The sequence below is a fragment of the Phyllostomus discolor genome, chromosome 1 (assembly GCF_004126475.2).
Source record: "Phyllostomus discolor isolate MPI-MPIP mPhyDis1 chromosome 1, mPhyDis1.pri.v3, whole genome shotgun sequence".
In the NCBI taxonomy this organism is placed as follows: Eukaryota; Metazoa; Chordata; class Mammalia; order Chiroptera; family Phyllostomidae; genus Phyllostomus; species Phyllostomus discolor.
Genome location: NC_040903.2, coordinates 49,292,938 through 49,313,146, shown reverse-complemented (window position 1 = coordinate 49,313,146; position 20,209 = coordinate 49,292,938). Strand labels below are relative to the sequence as shown.

Genomic DNA, 20,209 nt, shown 5'->3' with positions numbered 1-20,209 from the left:
CTATTCATTAAAAACTTTCTATTTTCCCCTTTATGTCTCTGTCATGCCCCAGACCCATAATTTCTAAAACTGTAGCTGATTTCTTTGTTGTGGCTCAAGGCTGATTCACGCTTTGGAGTGTAATTATGTGGGTGCTAACTAAAATGTAGACCCACGATGATTAAAATGTAGAGTCTGTGGCTCCGTCTGGAAGAGGGGTTCTGGCATCACACCCGCCCTAGATGTGGGCTTACAGGGGAGCTGCTAATTGTCTGAACTAAGTTAGCAATCGCCTCACTTCAAACCTTCCCATGTACCTGTACTCCCTCCCACACAGCATGCAAGTCCTTTTGTGATGGAGCTCACTGACATCCACCTCCCCACAGCTCCTACACTGCCTTCCTAATTTCTCCAGTCCTATTGAGCTATTTGCCATTTTTCTCAACAATCATATTCTCCGTGGCCCCTAGGTTTTTGCACGTGCTGTTTGTATGCCTTCCAGTGCCCTTTGCCATCACCTTGCCATTCCTGCCACCCTACCCTCAAAACTTTCACTAGGGTAATTGTCACTTATCTCCCTGGATTCAGCATGGACATCAGCTTCTTCAGGAAATTTTTATAACAGAAAGGGAATTTGTAATAGGGTTTCTATAAAAATGGGATAACAGTTTCTCCAGCAAGGTAGAGCTATAATTGTCTGAGTAATTACACCCAAATGGTACTGATCAAACCAACATGTGCCTGAAACTCCTCCTGACTACTCAGCAACTGTCTGGGATGCTGTAAAGAGGGAGGATCAGTGGATGAGAGATCATCGTGGACTGCATCTAACTTTTCTTTCACTCTGGGAATTTTAATTTTCTTTTTCAAGTCAATGAGCAATGTGTGTACAGGGCCAGTATGATCTGTGTACCAGGCCAGGCATTCACCAGATACAAAACACAGGGCACTCCATCAAACCCTGTCAGCAAGCCTCGGAAACCTCGAGCCCTCCCATCCCACTCACGGTCATATGGAGAGATGCTCCCAGAGAGAGCTGAGGTGCTTCAGGCGTCTGTGGTAAGATCGCGATGTTGAATGTGCGGCTCTCCAGGTGGGTATGGGCATCCGTGGCACTGGAAACCTGGAAAGAAGCGTCCTGCTGGTGAGCTTCCATTGGGTGAAGCATGTTTGCATGTGTTTACCATCCCCCTTCCCCAAAGCATGTCTTTGAATTCTGTCTGCTCCTGCATCACAATAATATGCATAATCATTTCAGGCAATTCTGAAAATGTAGGAAAGTGTGAATAAGCAATAATATGTCATGTAGAATTTCACTACCTAGAAACAGCAGATATTAGCATACTGATGCATTTTAGTTTAACATTTTTCCTGTGCATATACCAAACTTTATATACAACTGTGTATTCTAATTTTTTACCGAACATAATACTATGATTTTTGCTATATTATTAAACATTCTTAAAAACACAACTTTTGATAGCTACATAATGCCTCATTATGAGTACACACAGCACGTTAGATATGTAATCTTTATTCTATTTTTAACATTTTTATCCAGCACAGACATCTACAGTTACATTGTAAATGACAAATCTCAGCCTAATCACTGGAAGGCATAATTCATAACAACTAATGTAGTGGTCACAAAACCAAGTTTTTCTTGCTGCAAAAAGGCTGGGGGAAAATGATGCTTTTCTTAATGCAGCTTCTTCCTCCTCAGTGCTACCGAGCAGCCCCCTCGCACTCCCCTCTCTGTCGGCTGCTCCAGCTTAGGCTTCTTACAAAAATGAGGAAGCCTGTGTAGTAGCATTAATTCCACATGAGGGGGAGCAAAGCTCCATAAATTCTGAGAAAATGGCAGGAATAACAGCTCCTTCTTTTGTTTTCTTGAGTTATGCCAACACCACCAAAAAACTGTCTGTCTTCTCTGGGCCTTGCCCACTCCTGATGCCTGGAGCTCAAGCTTCAGAACATCTGTATGTTTTCAAGGAGCCATCTCGCAGTGTCGCTGTGAATACTGTGAGTGACAGTAGCTCTAATTCACCGAACGTCTCTCCTGGGTTGAGCACTGCACTAGCTACTTCTCAAAAGTCACTGTATGTAATACCCACAAAGTGGATATTGCCTCCTTTTCTACAGATGAAGAAACCGAAGGTCAACACAGTTAAGCATGGTGTCAAAGTCATAAAAAGCCAATAAGGTCAGTATTTAACCAAGTCAGCAGGTTGCAATCGATCTTTCTACTGACCGAGCTGACTGTCTGAAAGCTTTAGGAGATTAGGAAGATACGTTTTCCTACTTCTCGAAGAAGAGAAGTGGAACCCTGTGCAGGTAGTGAAATGTGAGCATACTGCCCAGCAAAGGGATCAGTTTTAGATTCCTTGGTAAAGATATGGTGTAAAACGTGTTGGTCTTTTTAAAATCACATCCCCTGAGGCTATGTCAACATGATCTGAATATACCAAAGCCAGGGCTCCTCCCTGTGACAACACTGACAACAGTATGCATGCTTTCTTCTCCATACTCCAGGCTGTATTTTGTGAAGCCACACGCATTACATAAAGCCCAAGTCTTACAGGCAAAGTAACAGATGGAAGGCATTGATGGCTCATGACAGCACATGAACACTAAAATGAAATTAAATTCATGCAGCTCGTATTACAATTTCTGCTGGAAAGAAAAAATGGGAAGAAAAAGAAGAATCGTGAAAACAGCATTTTTTTGTTGTTTAAAATCCTTTAAGGACCAAAGGATTTAGACTAAAATGAATGAGAAAAGTTGCTGTTTTCTTGGCACATAGTTAAAGTGTCTGTGTCATTTCAAGGCAAAATATGAGCTAAGCCTATAAAACAATGAGACTTTAAAAACAAGCACACCAAACCTTTTACATCCAGGAGAACATTAGCTCAGAGAGTTGTCTCATACTTGCCTTCAGAGGGAGTTCAAAAATGATGTCAGAAAACTGAGCTTGTTACTTCATAATTACTCCCTGTTTTAACCCAAAATAATTACTACTCTTCTTCCTACCAGACAGGAATCTGAATGTCTTTGGCTATTTGGTTATATTTTAAAATCTGCTTCCAAAGGATGACATACTGCCACTACTGAGAATATTTTAAAGAATATCACATGAATTTGGGAGGAGGTTTCAAACAGGAGTTTTAAACATTCTGAGCAAAATGTGTGAAGACTCTTCAGAAGGAACCACTTACTAAGTAACGATGTTCAACTGGATGTCCTAAACTCAAGTGGGTCTGTTAAAAAATGAGTAAATTTTGCTACTTTATAATTACCCACTCAGTAACCAACTTGCAGAGGCAATCAAATACCATTTCGAGCAGGTGCTGAGAATCCCATTTCAGGGAAATGCTCCAGATTGATAATGTTCTTCATCCTAATGCCTATGAAGGCAAAAGCAGATCTGAGGATTCTAGTTTGCTAGGTGACTTCCTTTGATTGAGGTCTTTGCTTCCATTGTGACTCGTTCTGCTGAGTCCCCAGGTGCTAAAAACGAAAAGTTAATTCGGGCAAAGGGCATATATGTGCTCGATATAATCTCATTTTAATGGTTTCGAAGTTTATTTCAACTTGCTCTTTGGAAAAGCACATCTTTTATGCAATGTGAATTAGTCAGGCAATGAAGATGTGCACGCCAGGCTCCAGAGGCAGAAGGTACGATCATTTTAACAAGGTGAGCTATTGTGGTAGTTTATCCCCAACAGGATTCCCAGACAAAGGAACTTGGCTGAGCATCATGACTGCTTCTTTATGTTTTCTCTGCACGTTCCCAAATTCTTTTCTGTATTTATGTTTATATGGTATGTCTCATTCATACTTCCCCATTTCTTTGTACTTCTGTTTGGTTCTTTATTCCCAACTGTCCTTCACAGAGGTTTGTCTCATTTTATCGGTCTTTGCAAAGAATCAGGTTTTGTACTCTTGTATCAATTCTAGCATTTTATAATTAATCAGTTTTCTGCTTAAATCTATTAATTCCTTCTTTTTGCTTTTCTTAAGTTTCCTTTTGGTTCTCTAGCTTCTTGAGTTAAATATTTAGTCCATTTACTTTCATACTTTTCTGCTCAATCATAAGAGCTTAAGGCCATAAATTTTCTTCTTAAGCATAAGAGCTTAAGACCATAAATTTTGTCCACACTAATTAAGTTTTGATAATTCATTTCCTCTTTATCAATACTTCTTAATAGTTTGCCATTTTGATTTGTTTTTAATTATTTGGGAGACTATTTTACAATTTCAAATGGTATGAATTTTTTGCCCTCTTTTATTAACTTCTAATTATACAGGAAGTAATGCTTGCTTGAGTGTGGTTGGTGGGGTAATAATATGGTGTAATAATTTATAGTTTTAATTTAAACATTTCACCCAAAATGTCATATGGTATGCTTGAGTGTGGTATTGTTATGTTACAGAATTACATACTTATGATTTTGTAACAAAAGATTTTGTGATAGAAAAGGAGTATTATTTGTGCTGGGTTCTGTATTTCATAATAGCCACAGAATATCCCCCATATAATTTCATTTTTTTTCATTAGTTGACAGTCTTCTTGTGATTTGGTCATTTTAGCCGGCTCAGGCTACTGTAACAAACATACCACAGACTGGGTAGCTCAGAAACAACAGAAATTTATTCCTCCCAGTTCTGGAGGCTGGAAGTCTGAGGTCACAGTGCCGGCATGGTTGAGTTCTGGTGAGGGCCCTCGTCTGGGCTGCAGACTGCCAACTGCTCACATTATCCCCATGGTGGGAGCAAGCTCTCTTGTGGTTCTTGTAAGCGTACCAACCCCACTCATGAGGACCCGCCCCTCATGACCTCATCTAATTTAATCACCTACCAAATACTTCACCTCCATATGCAATCACCTGGGGGAGGGAAGGATTTCAATATATTAATTGGGGGGCAGGCGGACACAAACATTCAGTCTATAGCACTGATGTTGAACCAGTCTTTACAAATGGTAGTAGCAATCCCTTACCTAGTGATAGGCAGTATTCTAAATGCTTTCTATGTATTAACTCATTGAATCCTTACAATAATTCTATTTTAAAGATGAGGAATCTAAAGCACAAAATCCTTGCCCTAGTAATTTTCCCAAAGCTGTCTACTTACTATGTGGCAGAACTGAAATATGAACCCCCTGGGTTTGGCCACCAAGCCCATGATCATATCAGAAGCTGGTAAATATTCCAAAAACATTTGAAAAAAAAAAGACTTTTTCTTCCATATGGCATTTTAATACTTCAGAAACATTTTTTTCTAAACACTTTAGCCACTATGTATTATAAACCTCTTTGCTGTAAAATGGCTCTGCTTGAGGAGATATCTATGAGATTGAATTAATAGATTCAAAATACCCCTCAATTATATTAATTCCACTTTTCTCTTCCCCCAAATAGGATTACTAGGCAATCACAGAAAAATCCCTGAGTTGTTTATAAATAAGATTGATGGTTTTCATCAGACCAACCCCGACATTGGCAAAGTCAGGAAGCAGAGGGTACCTGGAAGCGGAAGGAGTCGCTCTGGGCTGGGACTCCGGAGTGCCTGTACCACACGACGCCATCATTGATGTCCTGCTGGGTGAAGGTGCTGGTGGGGGTTGCTGTTCTCCCATCAGGCAGGGGCTGTCCTTCTGTGGGACTGTCTGCAGGCATGTTAACCAGAAGGACCACCTCCCCTGTGAAAGCCAAATAGTTAGTGAGGACTTCTGGGAAAAGTAAAAGTCAGAGCTCTCATCTTTTCTACCACTCTTTTTGTTTCAACAGAAAAGAAATGATGTACCTCTCTATTCTTACATAAGGTGAAGGGAAGAACAGTAACAGAGAATTCAATAACTACCATCAAATCCATCTTCAGATGTAGCATTTCCAGTCTTTTAGCTAAAAGAACTAAGTCATTTAAGGGCAATTCATGTATGAAGTTATTGACTTGTATCTACTAACATTACATAAGGAGATCCAAACAGTCATGAACACTGCAGACCAATCCTCAAATACTGGGCAAGTAGATTCATTTCTACCCACAATTTTCTATGGACAGAAAATGCTTTCCAACCAGAAAGCTGTTGGTGTAAACACAATGGAAAATCAGAAAAAAATTTCAGAAAAAGTTATCCTTGGGAGAATTCTGTACAGTGAAAATGATAATAGCTCACGCTGGAAAGCATTCAGCAGGCACAGCATGAAGCACTTCATGTGCTCGTTCAAACCTAGTTCCATTTCACCCAACTGTGTGAGCTTACCTATGTATGCTCTACGAGCTCTGGTCCTCATTGGTAAAATAAAATAATAGTTCATACTTCACAGGTGCTTTAAAAATGTTGTCATCCTTATCATTACATTGTTAATCCTTCTGAAGATGCTATTGTCATCTCCATTTTAAAGACAAAGTTCTTTGAGCTCAAAGCAGTTTAATAACTTGTTCAAGGTCACACAAATGATAAGTGGAGGAGCTGGAATTTTAATCCGATCTCATATTATTGGTTGTGAAACAGTTAACAATCATGATTATTTTGTGTTCACAAGCCAATACTTACCCTTATAAATAATTGTGTTTTCTCCTCCTTCGTTCTCTAAACTTCATTAGAATTGAAGCAAGGAAATGTAAATCTAAATAACACTGCCAACAACACCAATCTGCTTCTACTGCCTATTGTTCACCAGAAGCCACTGTCCTTTTAGAGTGAAATTGCAAATACAAAGGTGTTATAGCAGCAATGAAAATTTTGCAAGGAGAATACGCCTTCAAGTAAAGAAGACCAAACAGAAGAACAGATGAATTGCTGAAAACAGAAGCTGTGTGCTCACGAAAATGCATCTAATGATAAATCTGGAAGAAGCCTCTCTAATCCTCAGTGCCTGTGTGAGGGGCGGGAGGGGGGAAACTAAGAAACTGTGTGCATTTTAACAATGTTTTATAGGAGGATACTCAGACCTTAGTGCACTAAACATACTGGGCAACTAGTAACATACTTTAATTATCCTAGAGATTTGTTTTCTTACTCAAAGGAAATGCTCATTCTAATACTTACACTAAATTCAAGTTAAAAATCAGCATAATATCCTGGATGAGGATGAAATACTAACATAAGAGGAAAATATCAATACTTTTCTTTATATAATCTTGAGTAGAATCAGCTCACTCTAGGGTTTTTTTTTTTTTTTTTTTGTATCATTTCTCAATTGTAGCTAAGTCACAAATTCCATTACATTTCTCTCCCTGGTTCAACTTTTGTTCTTAAGATGTTACTAATAAACATGCTTTTCCAGGAGCTGGACTGTTTAGGACTTGGAGTATAGTTGTAGAACATTTGAAAAGATTTCTACCAATGAAAACGTGGAGAACAAGGATAGAAAATTCAAATGCCCAACTCCTAGCTATTCTGTTTTATAATGTAAAAGCTAAGCAGAATTTTCCTAATGAGTCCCAATGAAAATAGACCTATTTTTTCAGATAAAAATCATTGCCATATTATAGAAATTAACAGGAATCATAGGATATTGGCTAATTCCATTAATTTCGGCCTAGTGAATAAGTCAATGGGTACCTGTTAGGTGCTGGCTACTGTGATAGGCCCTCAAGGTTGGGGAATTCAAAGATAGGCAAAATCTGTTTCTTTTCCCCACAATCTGCTCCTCTGCATAAGCAGTGGGGAGCCACGGTGAGACTTTCAGTAGGTGAATGACATGAACTGCTTTAGAACATGGAACATACATGATCAGAATATAGAGAGCTTATGAGACTTGAACATCCTGTTAAAAAGATTGGGTTTTATTCTATAAAAATGATAATAATAGCAAGCATTTATGTGTACAGTATGACCAATTATGAGGCTACTGTAAAATCCAGAGGAGAGACGGGGACCTGAACTAAGGCAGCAGAAGTAAGATTGGAAAGAAAGAAATAGAGGCACTGAGAAAGTGGAAGCAACAGACCTAACATATGTGGCTGTGAAGGATGAGAGGCAGCGGGGGCTGGAGAGACACCGGCCAGGTTAAGTAATCGGTAGGCAAGTGATGTCACTGGTGGAGTGAGCAGGTTGGAGGGAGAATGAAGAGCTCAGTGCTGGGTATGTTGAATACAAGGAGATTTTCTGCCAAGCTCATGAGTAAACAGGAAGAAATACCCAAGTTTTGTGGAGTTCACCCCAGTGACGTGAGAGCTTGTATGTAGTACCTTACCTCCACCTTTATTATAATATGACAATGACCCTATAAACCTGTGAAGATGCAGGTTTAAAAAGCAGAAAAATAATCTCTGCATCGAATTTCCTTTATACTAAAGTCTATATTTTAACCAAGAAAAAATTTAATAGGTATTAAGATTTGGGATCTCAGGCGTCTCCATGATTCATCTGGGATCACAACAACTTGTGTTAAGACATTCTTACACCATGCTAAGTAATTTAGAGTTGTCAGTGTGCTGGATTAAGTCGGATTCTTCTTCAGATGATACTGAAGATATGTCATTAAAACCATCTCATTAAGTTTACTTTCAAACTTTCGAAGTAGTTAAAGGTACAAGTAGTAATCCACTTGTCTAAATGGACCTTTGCAGACAGCGCTGAGTCTGCCAGTGGCTGGACTTAGGTCCGTGAAGCACAAACCACACAAGCAACTTAGACTTGCTTCAGTTTCACAGTCAGGTCTTGGCAAAAAGCTGAAAAGCCAACCAGAACATTCTAAAGTGATGAGGGAGTGTATAGGAGCTGGGGTGGCTATGAGGTAGAGGCTCCACACTCCTCATCTCTGGGACAGACGCCAGTAAGTAGATTTGTGTTAAGTGGGCTTCCACTTCCCACCAAGTTCTTTTACTCGTGAATTGACTAAGAGTTATGTGATTTGCTTATTACCAATACAGAACTCTGGACACAGAAAAAGAGGATTATGTGCATAGGAAGAAGTTAATTAAGAGAATTACAGTAGGAAAGGGTCACGGCATTTATCAAGTTAAAATGGCTTAAAAATAATTTAATTCAGCATTTTTCTGTTTAAGTAAGTTAAACAGAATATTGGAATATTGGGATGTCACTGGGAAATTTAATTTTTTGGCTTTTAATAATCAAGATAAAGGTAGAGGATTTAATAGACTAAACACACGAAAAAGGTCTTAAACATTTTCTAGCTTAAAAATCAGTGGGTGAAAATAAGGCAAAGTTGAATAAGGTTTGTGGGCTAATTAATAGTGTTGTATCAATATTAATTTCCTGGTTTTGACAATTATTCAATGGTAATGTAAGATGCTAACATTGGGGGAAACTAGATAAAGGGTATTCGAGAGCTCTTTACATTATTTTTGCAACTTTTCAGTAAGTTTAAAATTACTATAAAATAAAAAGTTAAAAAAATATCTAGCCTAATCTTTCAAAGAAACCTATGTCTCAGTGGGTCCACTTGCCTTCTTCAAGGTTACACCACTACCGTAAATGAAATCCCAACTAGACCGACTGCTTTGTAATTATATCCATTCTTGATTATATTATGCTTTTGGTGTTTTGTGGACATTGGAATTATTCTCATTATTTTTAAAATCACCCTAGGATATGCTTATTGATTTGAGAGAGAGAGAAAGGGAGGTGGGTGGGGGAAGAGAGAGAGAAAGAAATATCGACTGGTTGCCCCCCGAACATGCTCTGACCAGCGATGGAACCCACAACATTTTGGTGTACGTATGGGACCACACTCCAACTGACTGAGCCACCCAGCCAGGGGACCGTGGAATTATTTTCAAATTACAAAAAAGTAAATTTTTCTTCACTACAGAAAAAAAATAATTTTAATGGTTTGGTAACCCATAGGAAAAATAGATTATTCCTCTACTATTTAAGAGGCCAAGCAAATTTTCACTTTTAACGAATATGATTTTCATTGTCAGAAAAGCCATTTATTTGTTTGTAAAAATCTTCTTACCTGTTCTTTTATTTGTATAGTATTTTAAAATGTCCTTCCAGTTTCAATTATTTTCTGTATCTTTAAATCACTCTAAATATACTTACTTCATAGTTTTTATAAGATTGTTCCTTTATTTCAAATCCTTGGGGTTTTAATCTTCTTGTTTTAGTTATGATATTATAGATTGTTTCCTCATATGTTCAGTAATTTTAAATTCTGAGCTAATCTTCAGTGGTTTTATCAGTGAGAACCCTGCATGGTCTGGAATTGAGGGTAGACATTCTATGGCAGTTTCTATTAGTTTCTGTAAGAAACCCAAGAAGTATCGTTGACCTGAGGTCAATTTTCATATTAATGTTCAGCCCTGGGCTTCTCAAACAATGCAGACAGTATAACTTAACTCTGGGTCTGTAGGAAAGATAGGCTTGAAGTTCTGAATTCTCAGAAGACTTTTTTGCTTTACTCTAAGCCCTGAAAAACACACGTAGGCTTCTTTGCGATCCCTCTGTGCTGGTGAGCTTTTTATTTTCTGTTCTTCCCCTGTAATGGAAGGCAAGTTTCCAGAGTCCAGGCTTTATTCAGGATCCTAATTACAACTTTCTGCCTCTACATGGGCAGTAAATCCCAAGGCCCTCAGTTACTGAGACACACACAGCCCCTATCAGGGGACCCCGCCATCAATGCATGCCCAGAGTGGCTTCAGTTCCTTCTTTGTCTCTGACACCTCAGGATTTCTCTTTATTCTTGTAAGGTCAGCTACAAAAGCCTTATAATTCTTATAATCTTTTATCCAGCATTTCTAGTTGGTAATGATGGGGAATTTTTCAGGTTATCATGCTCTACTCTCTTGCTAGAACTTCAAGTAACAATGGAGATACTGAAAAATGTTTTGTGTAAAGTTTTTCTTAAGAAAAGAAAGTCTCATCAAGAAGACTGGTGATGTTCTGGGAGGGACACAAGATGGAGTTTGAGGGCCTGAGCTTTGAAATTAAACTGTCATATATTAGGTAGGTGACTCTTGACAAGTTATATCTTCTGTAAAATAAAGTTGTTTTAAAGCTTAAATTTGAAGTCTTTATAGAATATGCTTACATTAGCATAATACCCAGTATATAATATGTGTACAGTGTGGTAGTTATTTTGACTATTCTGTTTTTAAAGGGGGTGTGTGAGGTATTAGAAAGTCAAGTTTGTTGGAGTCACAACCTTGCTGCATGACATACAAAAGCAAGTGTAAGACTGCTGAATACAATAACGACAAAGGAAAAAAGAATTACCAAATTGGGGGTGGTCCTGTGTAATTTTGTAGATGATTTCAGAGGCACTGGCACCTGGGGCTTCAGCCTGTAAGATTCTGTTGGTGAACTGCAGCATCCCCCCTTCTGGGACCCACACCATTGAGTTAGCCGTAAGCCGAAGGCTTCTGTCATTCTACAATAAGGAAAGAGCACAGAATTAGGCCCAAGCAAAAAAAAAAAAAAAATCAGTCCTTAAATACATGTTGCCAGGGTCTAGATTATCTAATAATCTAACAAAACATATTTTCAGGTCCCAGATTATCTAATAAGAGAGATACATAGCTTTAGAGTCACACTATGAATGATAGCTGGTCCTTGAACAACACAGATTTGAACTGCATGGGTCCACTGATACATGGATTTTTATCAAACAACTTGTGCACTCCATTGACTGGTGCTTTCAGACCGTGTTGTTCAAAGGTCAACTGCAAAGTTGGGAACCTGCACCAGCAATCCATATGCAGAGGGCCGAACTAAGTTACACATGGATTTTTGATTGTGCAGGCAGTCAGCACTCATAACCCCATGCTGTTTAAGGGTCACCTGTATATATATATATAATATGTGTAGATACATGCATGTGTATGTATATATCTACACACATATTTTTCCTGCTTTTTCTTTTAATTTATAATGTGCAAATAACTTACTTTATTAAAGAAAATGAAGTCTCTTCATTGCTTTCTATCATTTGTCCATCTATATGTCCTGCTATCCTCCCCATCAGCCCATATTTAGAACTATTAGTTTAGCTCTTTTGCTGGAGGGCTAAGGTACCTAACGATGGCTGAAATAAGCCTTTGGTTTCAGAACTCACAGCCTAGTGGAGGAGACAGGCACATAAATAATTAGAATGTATCCCAAGTGATGCTCTATAAAAAGAGCAGAATGCTGTGGGTAAATAAAGGAAAAAGGGGATTTCCTTTTTGGAGGAGGAATACTCAGGAAGGCTTTCCTATAGAAATGTCATTTAATTCTTTAATGACAAAAAAATGGGCTAAGTGGAGAAGTGGTGAAACAGATTCCAGGCAGAGGGCCTGGCCTAAGCAAAGACATGAGACAATGCAGTGTGTACTTAAGAAAATATCTAAGTGTTTGGGCAAGTGAAGTTTACAGAGCTGGGGGAGTGGGTAAATGAAAAGTGACCCACTCTTGAACTGGAGGTTGCCAGAGGAGTGTGTGGGTGGGGTCTGGGTCACTGGATGAAAGAGGTGAATGGACTAAGAAGCACAAGCTGGTAGTTACAAAATAGTCACGGGGAAATAAGTAAACATGGGAAATGTAGTCAATAATATTGTGACAACTACATACAGAGCCAGTTGGGGTACTGGAAATAATGAGTGGAACATGATGTAAAGTATAAGATTGTCTAACCACAACGGCTGAAACCAATACATAATAATTTTTTTTAAAGGTTTGAAAAACCAAGAAAAGTGACACTCTCTTAAGATTGGCTAGCAGAAGGCAAAAGCTATGCTAAAAGATTCAGTTTACTGTGTAGGCACTGTTAAGTGAATGTGAGTCTTTAGGGAAGGCAATGGGATGCTCAGGTCTGGGTTGCAGAAAGCCTCCGGCTACAAGAGATGGAAGGGACAAGAGCTGGGGCAAATCTGCAGCCACGGGAACCATTTGACAAGTTCTTATAATGGCTCGGGTAAGAGAAGATGAGAAAGTAATTGCAGTGGGAATGGATAGTTAGAAACAGATTTGAGAAACATCGCAGAGGTCGAATTGACAGGCCTGGATGACTGATTGAAAGTGAAGTCTTAGAAACAACAGTTGGGAATAGCCGGCTGGAAGAAATCGCCCATTCAGCACTCCGGAGAAGGCCACCGTTTTAATTGCTAAAGCTAAGGTCATTAAATGGTGCTGCCACTTCTGATTCGCCAAGTGCACGCCTCTTCCAAAAGCCTCATAATTGACACTTTCCACAGGACAGGATTAGTGAGGTAGATTGTGTTCTGTGTTGTTTGTTTTCATACTTTATAAATCAGTAAACCTGATATTTTAAAATATGGTATTTCATCATGGATGTTTTTCTAAATTATTGTTTTTACTTTCAACTATGCTACCAACAACAACAACAACAAAAACAAAAACAGAGTAAACAGCACTCCCAGGAGGGGAATATTCAGAATAGAAGACAACGAATATTCTTTTCAGTCGCTCGACAAGAGAGCACTTGCCCCTGTCAGGAGGCTGTCACAGCTGTTCTCTCCAGTCACCAGGAAACTGAGTCAAACAGCGCTCAGGAGAACGGCAGCGAAGGTAACTGCTATTGTGATTGATGTTTAGGAGCAAAATCCTGGAGGGTTTTCTCCTTTCACAATTGATACTGAATATTATTTATAAAAATATCAAAGTGTGTCAAGTACTTGGCATGTCATTTACCAGAATTCTGGAGGGAAAGACCCTATTAGCTCCAGCAGAGTTTTCCAAAACATAATACACTTGGACCCAGGTGTCTTCATCGCTAGAAATATTTCTAATAGCAGCAGCCTCGTCAACTTTGATTATGGTTACGGAGATCAGTCACACACCAACAACCACCATCTTGGACTGATGAGGCAATGTGGCTTTTCGTATTCCAAGCCAGTAAGCACTGTGACCCAAATGCACGTCCCAGCTGTCTCTCCTACTACATTTCTATCTTGACTTTATCAACGAAATTCTCTATGATTCCTGTGTGTGTGCACATTTTCAGGAGGCAGTACTCCTTTCAAGTCAGTGTTCAGAGACCAGCAATATTTGAAAGCTTATTATAACTTCAGAATCTCAGGCCCTACCCCAGATTTTTGAATCAGACCTTTTGAATTAGAATGTGCATTTTATTTTTTTTCATCAGCTTTACTGAAGCATACTTTATAAAAACTGTGTATATTTAAGGTGGACAATGTGATGTTTTCATATATGTACGCACTGTGAAATGATCAGCACAATCAAGCTGACTGAGGTATCCAGCACCTCACCACAGTCAGGATTTTTTTGGTGTGGGGAAAACACTACCAACTCTCTTGGCAATTTCAAGTATAAAGCACAATATTATGAATTACTGTTACCATGCTGTATGTTAATCTTCAGAACTTACTCATCCCTTATAGCTGAGCCTGCATAGCCTTGGACCAACAGCTCACCATTTCCCCCAGGCCCAGCCCCTGGCAGCCTCCCTTCTACTCTGCTTTTATGAGTTTAACTTTTTGAGATTCTAAATTTAAGTGACATCACACAGTATGTATCTTTCTGTAACTGGCTTATTTCACTGCGTATAATGTCCTCCGGACTCATCCATGCTATCACAGACGGCAGGATTTCCTTCTTTTTAAAGGCTGAACAACACCCCATTGTGTGTATAGACCACATTTTCTTTATTTATCCACTGAAGAACACTTATGTTGCTTCCATATCTTGGCTACAGGAATAATACTGCAATAAACATGAGAGTGCACATACCTATCTCTTCAAGATACTGATTTCATTTAGATTGGACATATACCCAGAAGTGGGATTGCTGCGTTATATGGAAGTTCTGTTTTTAAATGCTTGAGAAACAAACCTCTACACTGTTTTCCAAAACAGCTACCCCAGTTTACATTCCCACCTACAGCGTATAAAGGTTCCCTTTTCTCCACACTCTCCCTGACTCTTATCTTTTGTCTTTTTAATAATAGTCATTCTAACAGGTATGAGGTACTATCTCATTGTGGCTTTGATTTGTATTTTTCTCATGCTTAGTGATGTTGAGCACCTTTTTATGTACCTGTTGCCCATTACATGTCTCGTTCTGAGAAATGTCTGTGCAAGTCCCTGGCCTATTTTTAATCAGGTTGCTTTTCTGCTATTGAGTTGTTTGAGTTCCTTATATATTTTAGGTATCAATCCCCTATCAGATATATGGTTTCAAATATTTTCTCCCACTCACAGGTTGCCTTTTCATTTTGCAGACTGTTTCCTTTGCTGCACAGCTTTTTAGCTTGATGCATTGCCACAAGCCCTTTAACAAGATCCCCATGAGCCGTGCAGTCGTGCTGAAGTGTGAGGTGCAAGGCCCAGAGTGGAGATCATGGTGGTCTAGAATGATTCTCCCAAAATGCTACAGACAGGCATTTAGAGTATTTATGTTTATAACAGGTAATACACATTCCTCTGTTTCTTGATGATTTGTTTACAGTACATAAGAAGAAACAGACACCTGTCTAAGGAAAAGAAGAGTAAATCTTCCTATTCATTATGATGAAGATGTTTTTCTTTCCAGTTGTTTTCTTTTGAGAGATGGTCCAGGGAAGATTTAAGAAGAGATAACTAAAAGCTATACACCATCTTTTCTATAAACAAAGAGCCCAAAAAGTAAAAAAATTTAGCCTAATTTCCCCATGGGTCTGACATTTTGCAATTTATCTCCTGGTAGTTTTTTCTTCTTCTGCACTATGATGCATATATCCTTGTAAACTCAAGAAATTAGCTTTAATATCAGTTAACTAATCTTCTGCCTAGTGATGTTTTATACATCCTTCAGGGTACCACACTGCAGGGCAATGAAATCCTAAAAAGAGACTATGGGGGCATAATTAAAACAGTGCTTTAAATTAAAAAGTTCTTCTGCCCTGGCTGGCGTAGCTCAGTGGATTGAGCTTGGGCTACGAACCAGGGTGTCGCAGGTTCGATTCCCAGTCAGGGCGCATGCCTGGATTGCAGGCCACGGCCCCCAGCAGCTGCACATTGATGTTTCTCTCTCTCTCCCTCCCTTCCCTCTCTCAAAATAAATAAATAAAATCTTTAGATTTAAAAAAAAAAGTTCTTCTAATTCATTTCACAGGACAATAGGCATACAAAAATATCCACAATTAAGTTTAGCCATTATATATTGTATTACAAATAAAAATATTCATGTTGTAAACCAAAAGGGTCCAAGTCTCTATCATTTGGAGTAAAAAATTCCACAAATATAATGAAAACCTCCCCACTTCCAAATTAAAGCTTGGGACAAAATGATGAGCTCAAATGATAGTGGTACCCAACCCCAGGCCATAATATTTAAGTTAAAAAAATTAAACTTAACTAAATAGAAAACTATTATAATTGGATATAGCCTATGTCAATGTCAATGCTAGCATTTTGTTTATCCTGTAACTATATCCTAATTTGCAAAGGCTCATTTATATCATAGCTTTTAAAATTTAATCTTGTAGAAAATTGTGGGTTTTAGAGAAGAATCATGTGGGGCAGTGCATATAAGGTGAAACTTTGATGGTATTTACCAAGATGAAGAACAATGGAAAGATAATTGGATTATTTTTGTGTTTGTCAATGGGTGTATGAGAAGCTTTGCTCCCTCAGGTCAAGAATCTAGAACCTTTTCTCCATGTAGATTTCAACTGCTTTATAAACACACAAACAAACCAATACATTTTTTGTAATCAACGTAGATTTTTTGAGTGTACACTCTGAGCAGCTCATCTTATAAGACACTAAATTAAACAACTTAAGCAAGTCCAAAAAAGGCAAAACCCTAATACATGATGAGGATTTGTTGATTTATGAGATAGAGTCTTACTCAGGAACATAAACTTTTTTTGGTGCCATTGATATTTATAATTCTCAAACTGTCATTAAACTGCATCCCTGCAAAACAACCAATGGGAGGGGAGCTTTGAAGAAAATTGAGGGAACGCACAGCAGGGCTTTTTGCTGCACATAGGCCTTGCCAAGGTCAAATAGCTAGAAAGGACTCTCGGTAATAGAATTTTCCATTCAGTTCATAGCATGACACTTGGGAGCTTTTAACATCAAAGCATTACCCAGTGGCAGAAAATAACTGTTCAAACAACAGCAAATGAGGTCAGAAAGATCATCAGATTTATGGCCAACATGGAAAAAGATGCATGATTTCCAGAGGCCTTAATTAATAACAAAGAAGGTAATTCTTTGAAAGCCCCGCAGTGGAGAGCAACCTACCGATAAGCTTGACTTTTCCCTGCACACATTTTTAGCCTTTATTAAATGCCAAACTGCTTCAGAATTGTATCTCTAGCAGGCTTGGGTCTAGTAATCCACCCAATTAGTGAAAGCCTGTTCGGCAGAGCATTCTTTATTACTTCTTAATCTTTTTGATTTCTTTTGCCTCCTCCCTCCAACAGAACATGTTTCAACATCAGTCCTGGGTCTATTTTCTCCTCAGCCACTCTGTATAAGCCTGGAGGGTGACAGTCAAGGTTACTCCCTGCCAGGCCAAGGGTAAAAGCATGTTTGGGGGAAGTGATGTAGACCTGGAGAAAAAGAAGGGAACTGACAGCGCCTGCCCTCAGTCCCAGATGGGCCACGCCAGCATTGGCAGAGTTGCTCTGAAGGCTTCTCTTCTGATGCAAGAGATCCACTGAAAGGCAGGACGTGGGCACTAGCTTCACTCAAGCTGCTGCATCGCTCCATCCATCCATCCGTCCATCTATCCACCCATCCATCCAGCCAGCAAAAATGTACTAAACTCCTACGATGTGCCTGGCTCAAGAGAGCAAGACTGAAATAGTTTCTGCTCTCACAAAGCTTTTTTTCTACCCTTCCTTCCCTCTCCAACTATCTTACCAGGTTAACTTTTCTGTTGAGCAACACTGGAATTAATTTGTATATCCATTCACTAGGAATTAGACCTAAACCCCTCGGCCATTCCATTTAAACCACCAGCTAGACATCAGCCAGTAACTGGTCTCACTCCAAATCTGACACCCAGGTAGCCTCAGGATAAGGACTTGGATGCCCATATTCAAGCACAGCTATCAGGGTGAAATGAATCATGTCTGACTATATATCTACTGAAAGCCATTAATAGTTGAGGCATTTTTTTCTTCTTGGGCTCTAGTGATTATGAATAGCTTCGCTTAGACTGCTTGAATTGGACATTGAGAAAATGACTAAGTCACTGTCTCCATTCTGCCCACTAAGGGGATAAGAATATATATGACCAAAATATTGGGAAGTATGGACTAGAATGAAAAGAGCGTGAAGTTAAATATGAGGAGCCAGAACCATGTGAACTGAGATCACAACTCCAGCTCTAAACACCTTTGTGAAAAATAAATGTTTTAAACCCTTTAGATGTTTTCAAACCTCCATTTTTTTAGTATCCACTTTTGGAAAATAAGAGATAATAATTGTACACATATCCTTAAATGATTTTGAAGACAAAATAATTCACATCAAGTATTAGTGACCAATAAAGGTTAAAACAAAACAAACACAAACACCCACCACCCATATAATTTCCTTTAAAAGAAATAAGGCCATATAGGTTCTCTTCTAATATTCTTTAACAAGATATTGTAAAGATCAGTAGAATAAATAGGAGAAAAAGTACTCTGACTTCCTTATAAACATATACTACATATTTATAAAATATCAGCAGTATTACAGAGTCAAATTTATTAGTAGTACATCCTGATGGATGCTGGGGCCCTGGTCACTGGTTTCATTATCCTAATTCATTGGCTTAGAAACCATTAATGCACCTGATGGACAGGTAAGCACAGCATGATAGAGGATGAAGAAATGGCAGAAGGAGGGATAGACACCATAAATGTCAATGTGACTACCAACTTACACACACCACAAGGATTCTCAAGTTATGTGCGAATGCCTTAATTGTACATTAAAATCCTATTTTTCTTTGTTTTGTTTTGGCAGTCAAAGCAGCGAAAATTCTAGAAATACCCCTCAACCTTGGGTCACACCACAAAGAACGATTGTGCGATACACCCAACTGAGCACCAAACACGGAGATTGAAACCACGATTAGGAAGGCCGGGTTGCACTGCAGTTCTGTAACAGTCTTGGAAAAGAAACCAAGAAGGAAGAAAAGAAAACTTTCTGTGTCTGTCTAGACTTCATCTCTTCAGAACTTAAACCACATTTCTCAGGGCATTTGCAAAAGGATGATAATTAGGATTAGCAACAAGCTGGCTATCTGCCAACTCTGTCTCATGATCTGCCTTCACTCCCATCTCTCCCACCATCGCTGTTTTCAGCAACTGAAAACGAAGAGACAAGAGCCCCAGAAACTAGCCAGGCAGACTGCCTCAGATTCAGGTGTTCACCTTAACAAGGACCAATCGCAAACTTTGAGTGGTCACTGGTGAGCAAGTGACAAGTGACTTCTAACCTGTCCTTAGCAAATCAATCTCTCTAGGTGATCGCTAATGATCACCTAGATCATTATTAGGTACTGGTATTTCGTCTGAAAAGTTTTCAAAAAATTAAGTCTTTCTGTCTAACACCATGGGAAAGAGCCATTTTTACTCTAAGAGAGAAAAGAATTTTGATGAAATATCATCAAGTGATAAATGGTTTGAAAATATTTTTTAATAGATCTCTGTAATTTAGCCCAGCATTTCCCCAAATGTGACAGCCTCCCATTAGTAATACCCAAGCACATTTTATGTAGTACATGGATGAAATTTTATAAAGTTGTTTTATATTAATTTTAATATTACAGAAAAAGTATGATTCTATGTTGAGCCCATGATTTCACAAGTATTATTTATTAGGATGAGGCCAAAGTAAAAAAGGAAGTTGATTCAAAGAAAAACATGAAGTAAATAACAGAGCAGGTGCTTACAGATATGGCAGGAATTTGCAAAGATTGCATGGGAATGACCCAGACTGAGAAACACTGCTTCTGCCCCATAGGCCAACAATTTCTATGATTACTAAAAGAAAGTTCCCTCATCCTACTTCAGCCAGGCTAGCAGAATGCTGAATGCATCCTTTTTGATCCATTGTGATAACCGGACTATCAGCTTCACATATTGCATAAGCTGTTTTAGAAGGGCAGAAAGCAACAGGGGTGCATCTGATTCTTATGATCATGCTCAGGCAGGAGATAAAAGGATCAGTGGCCAATAAGGCATTTTTTATGGAAGCAAGTCAACATAAAGATTCAAAAGCTTACCTTCTATGAAGAACATGGGACCAGGTCTCTCAGATCAAAGGTGCTCCTACCAAAATATGTATTGTCCCTGGGATTGGGCAATG

The 20,209-nt window shown here is 38.8% G+C and overlaps 1 protein-coding gene across 3 annotated transcripts in view; it reads right to left on the bottom strand.

The window, feature by feature from the left end:
• FRAS1 (Fraser extracellular matrix complex subunit 1) overlaps positions 1-20,209 on the bottom strand; it is a 423,042-nt gene that overhangs the window by 115,847 nt on the left and 286,986 nt on the right. For all 3 annotated transcript variants that reach the window (XM_036022554.1, XM_036022552.1, XM_028505680.2), the window contains exons 30-32: positions 11,171-11,324; positions 5,505-5,680; positions 986-1,102 (exon numbers count right to left, since the gene is read on the bottom strand). In XM_036022554.1, the coding sequence (XP_035878447.1) occupies positions 986-1,102; positions 5,505-5,680; positions 11,171-11,324 (447 nt within the window). The remainder of the gene's footprint in view (positions 1-985; positions 1,103-5,504; positions 5,681-11,170; positions 11,325-20,209) is intronic.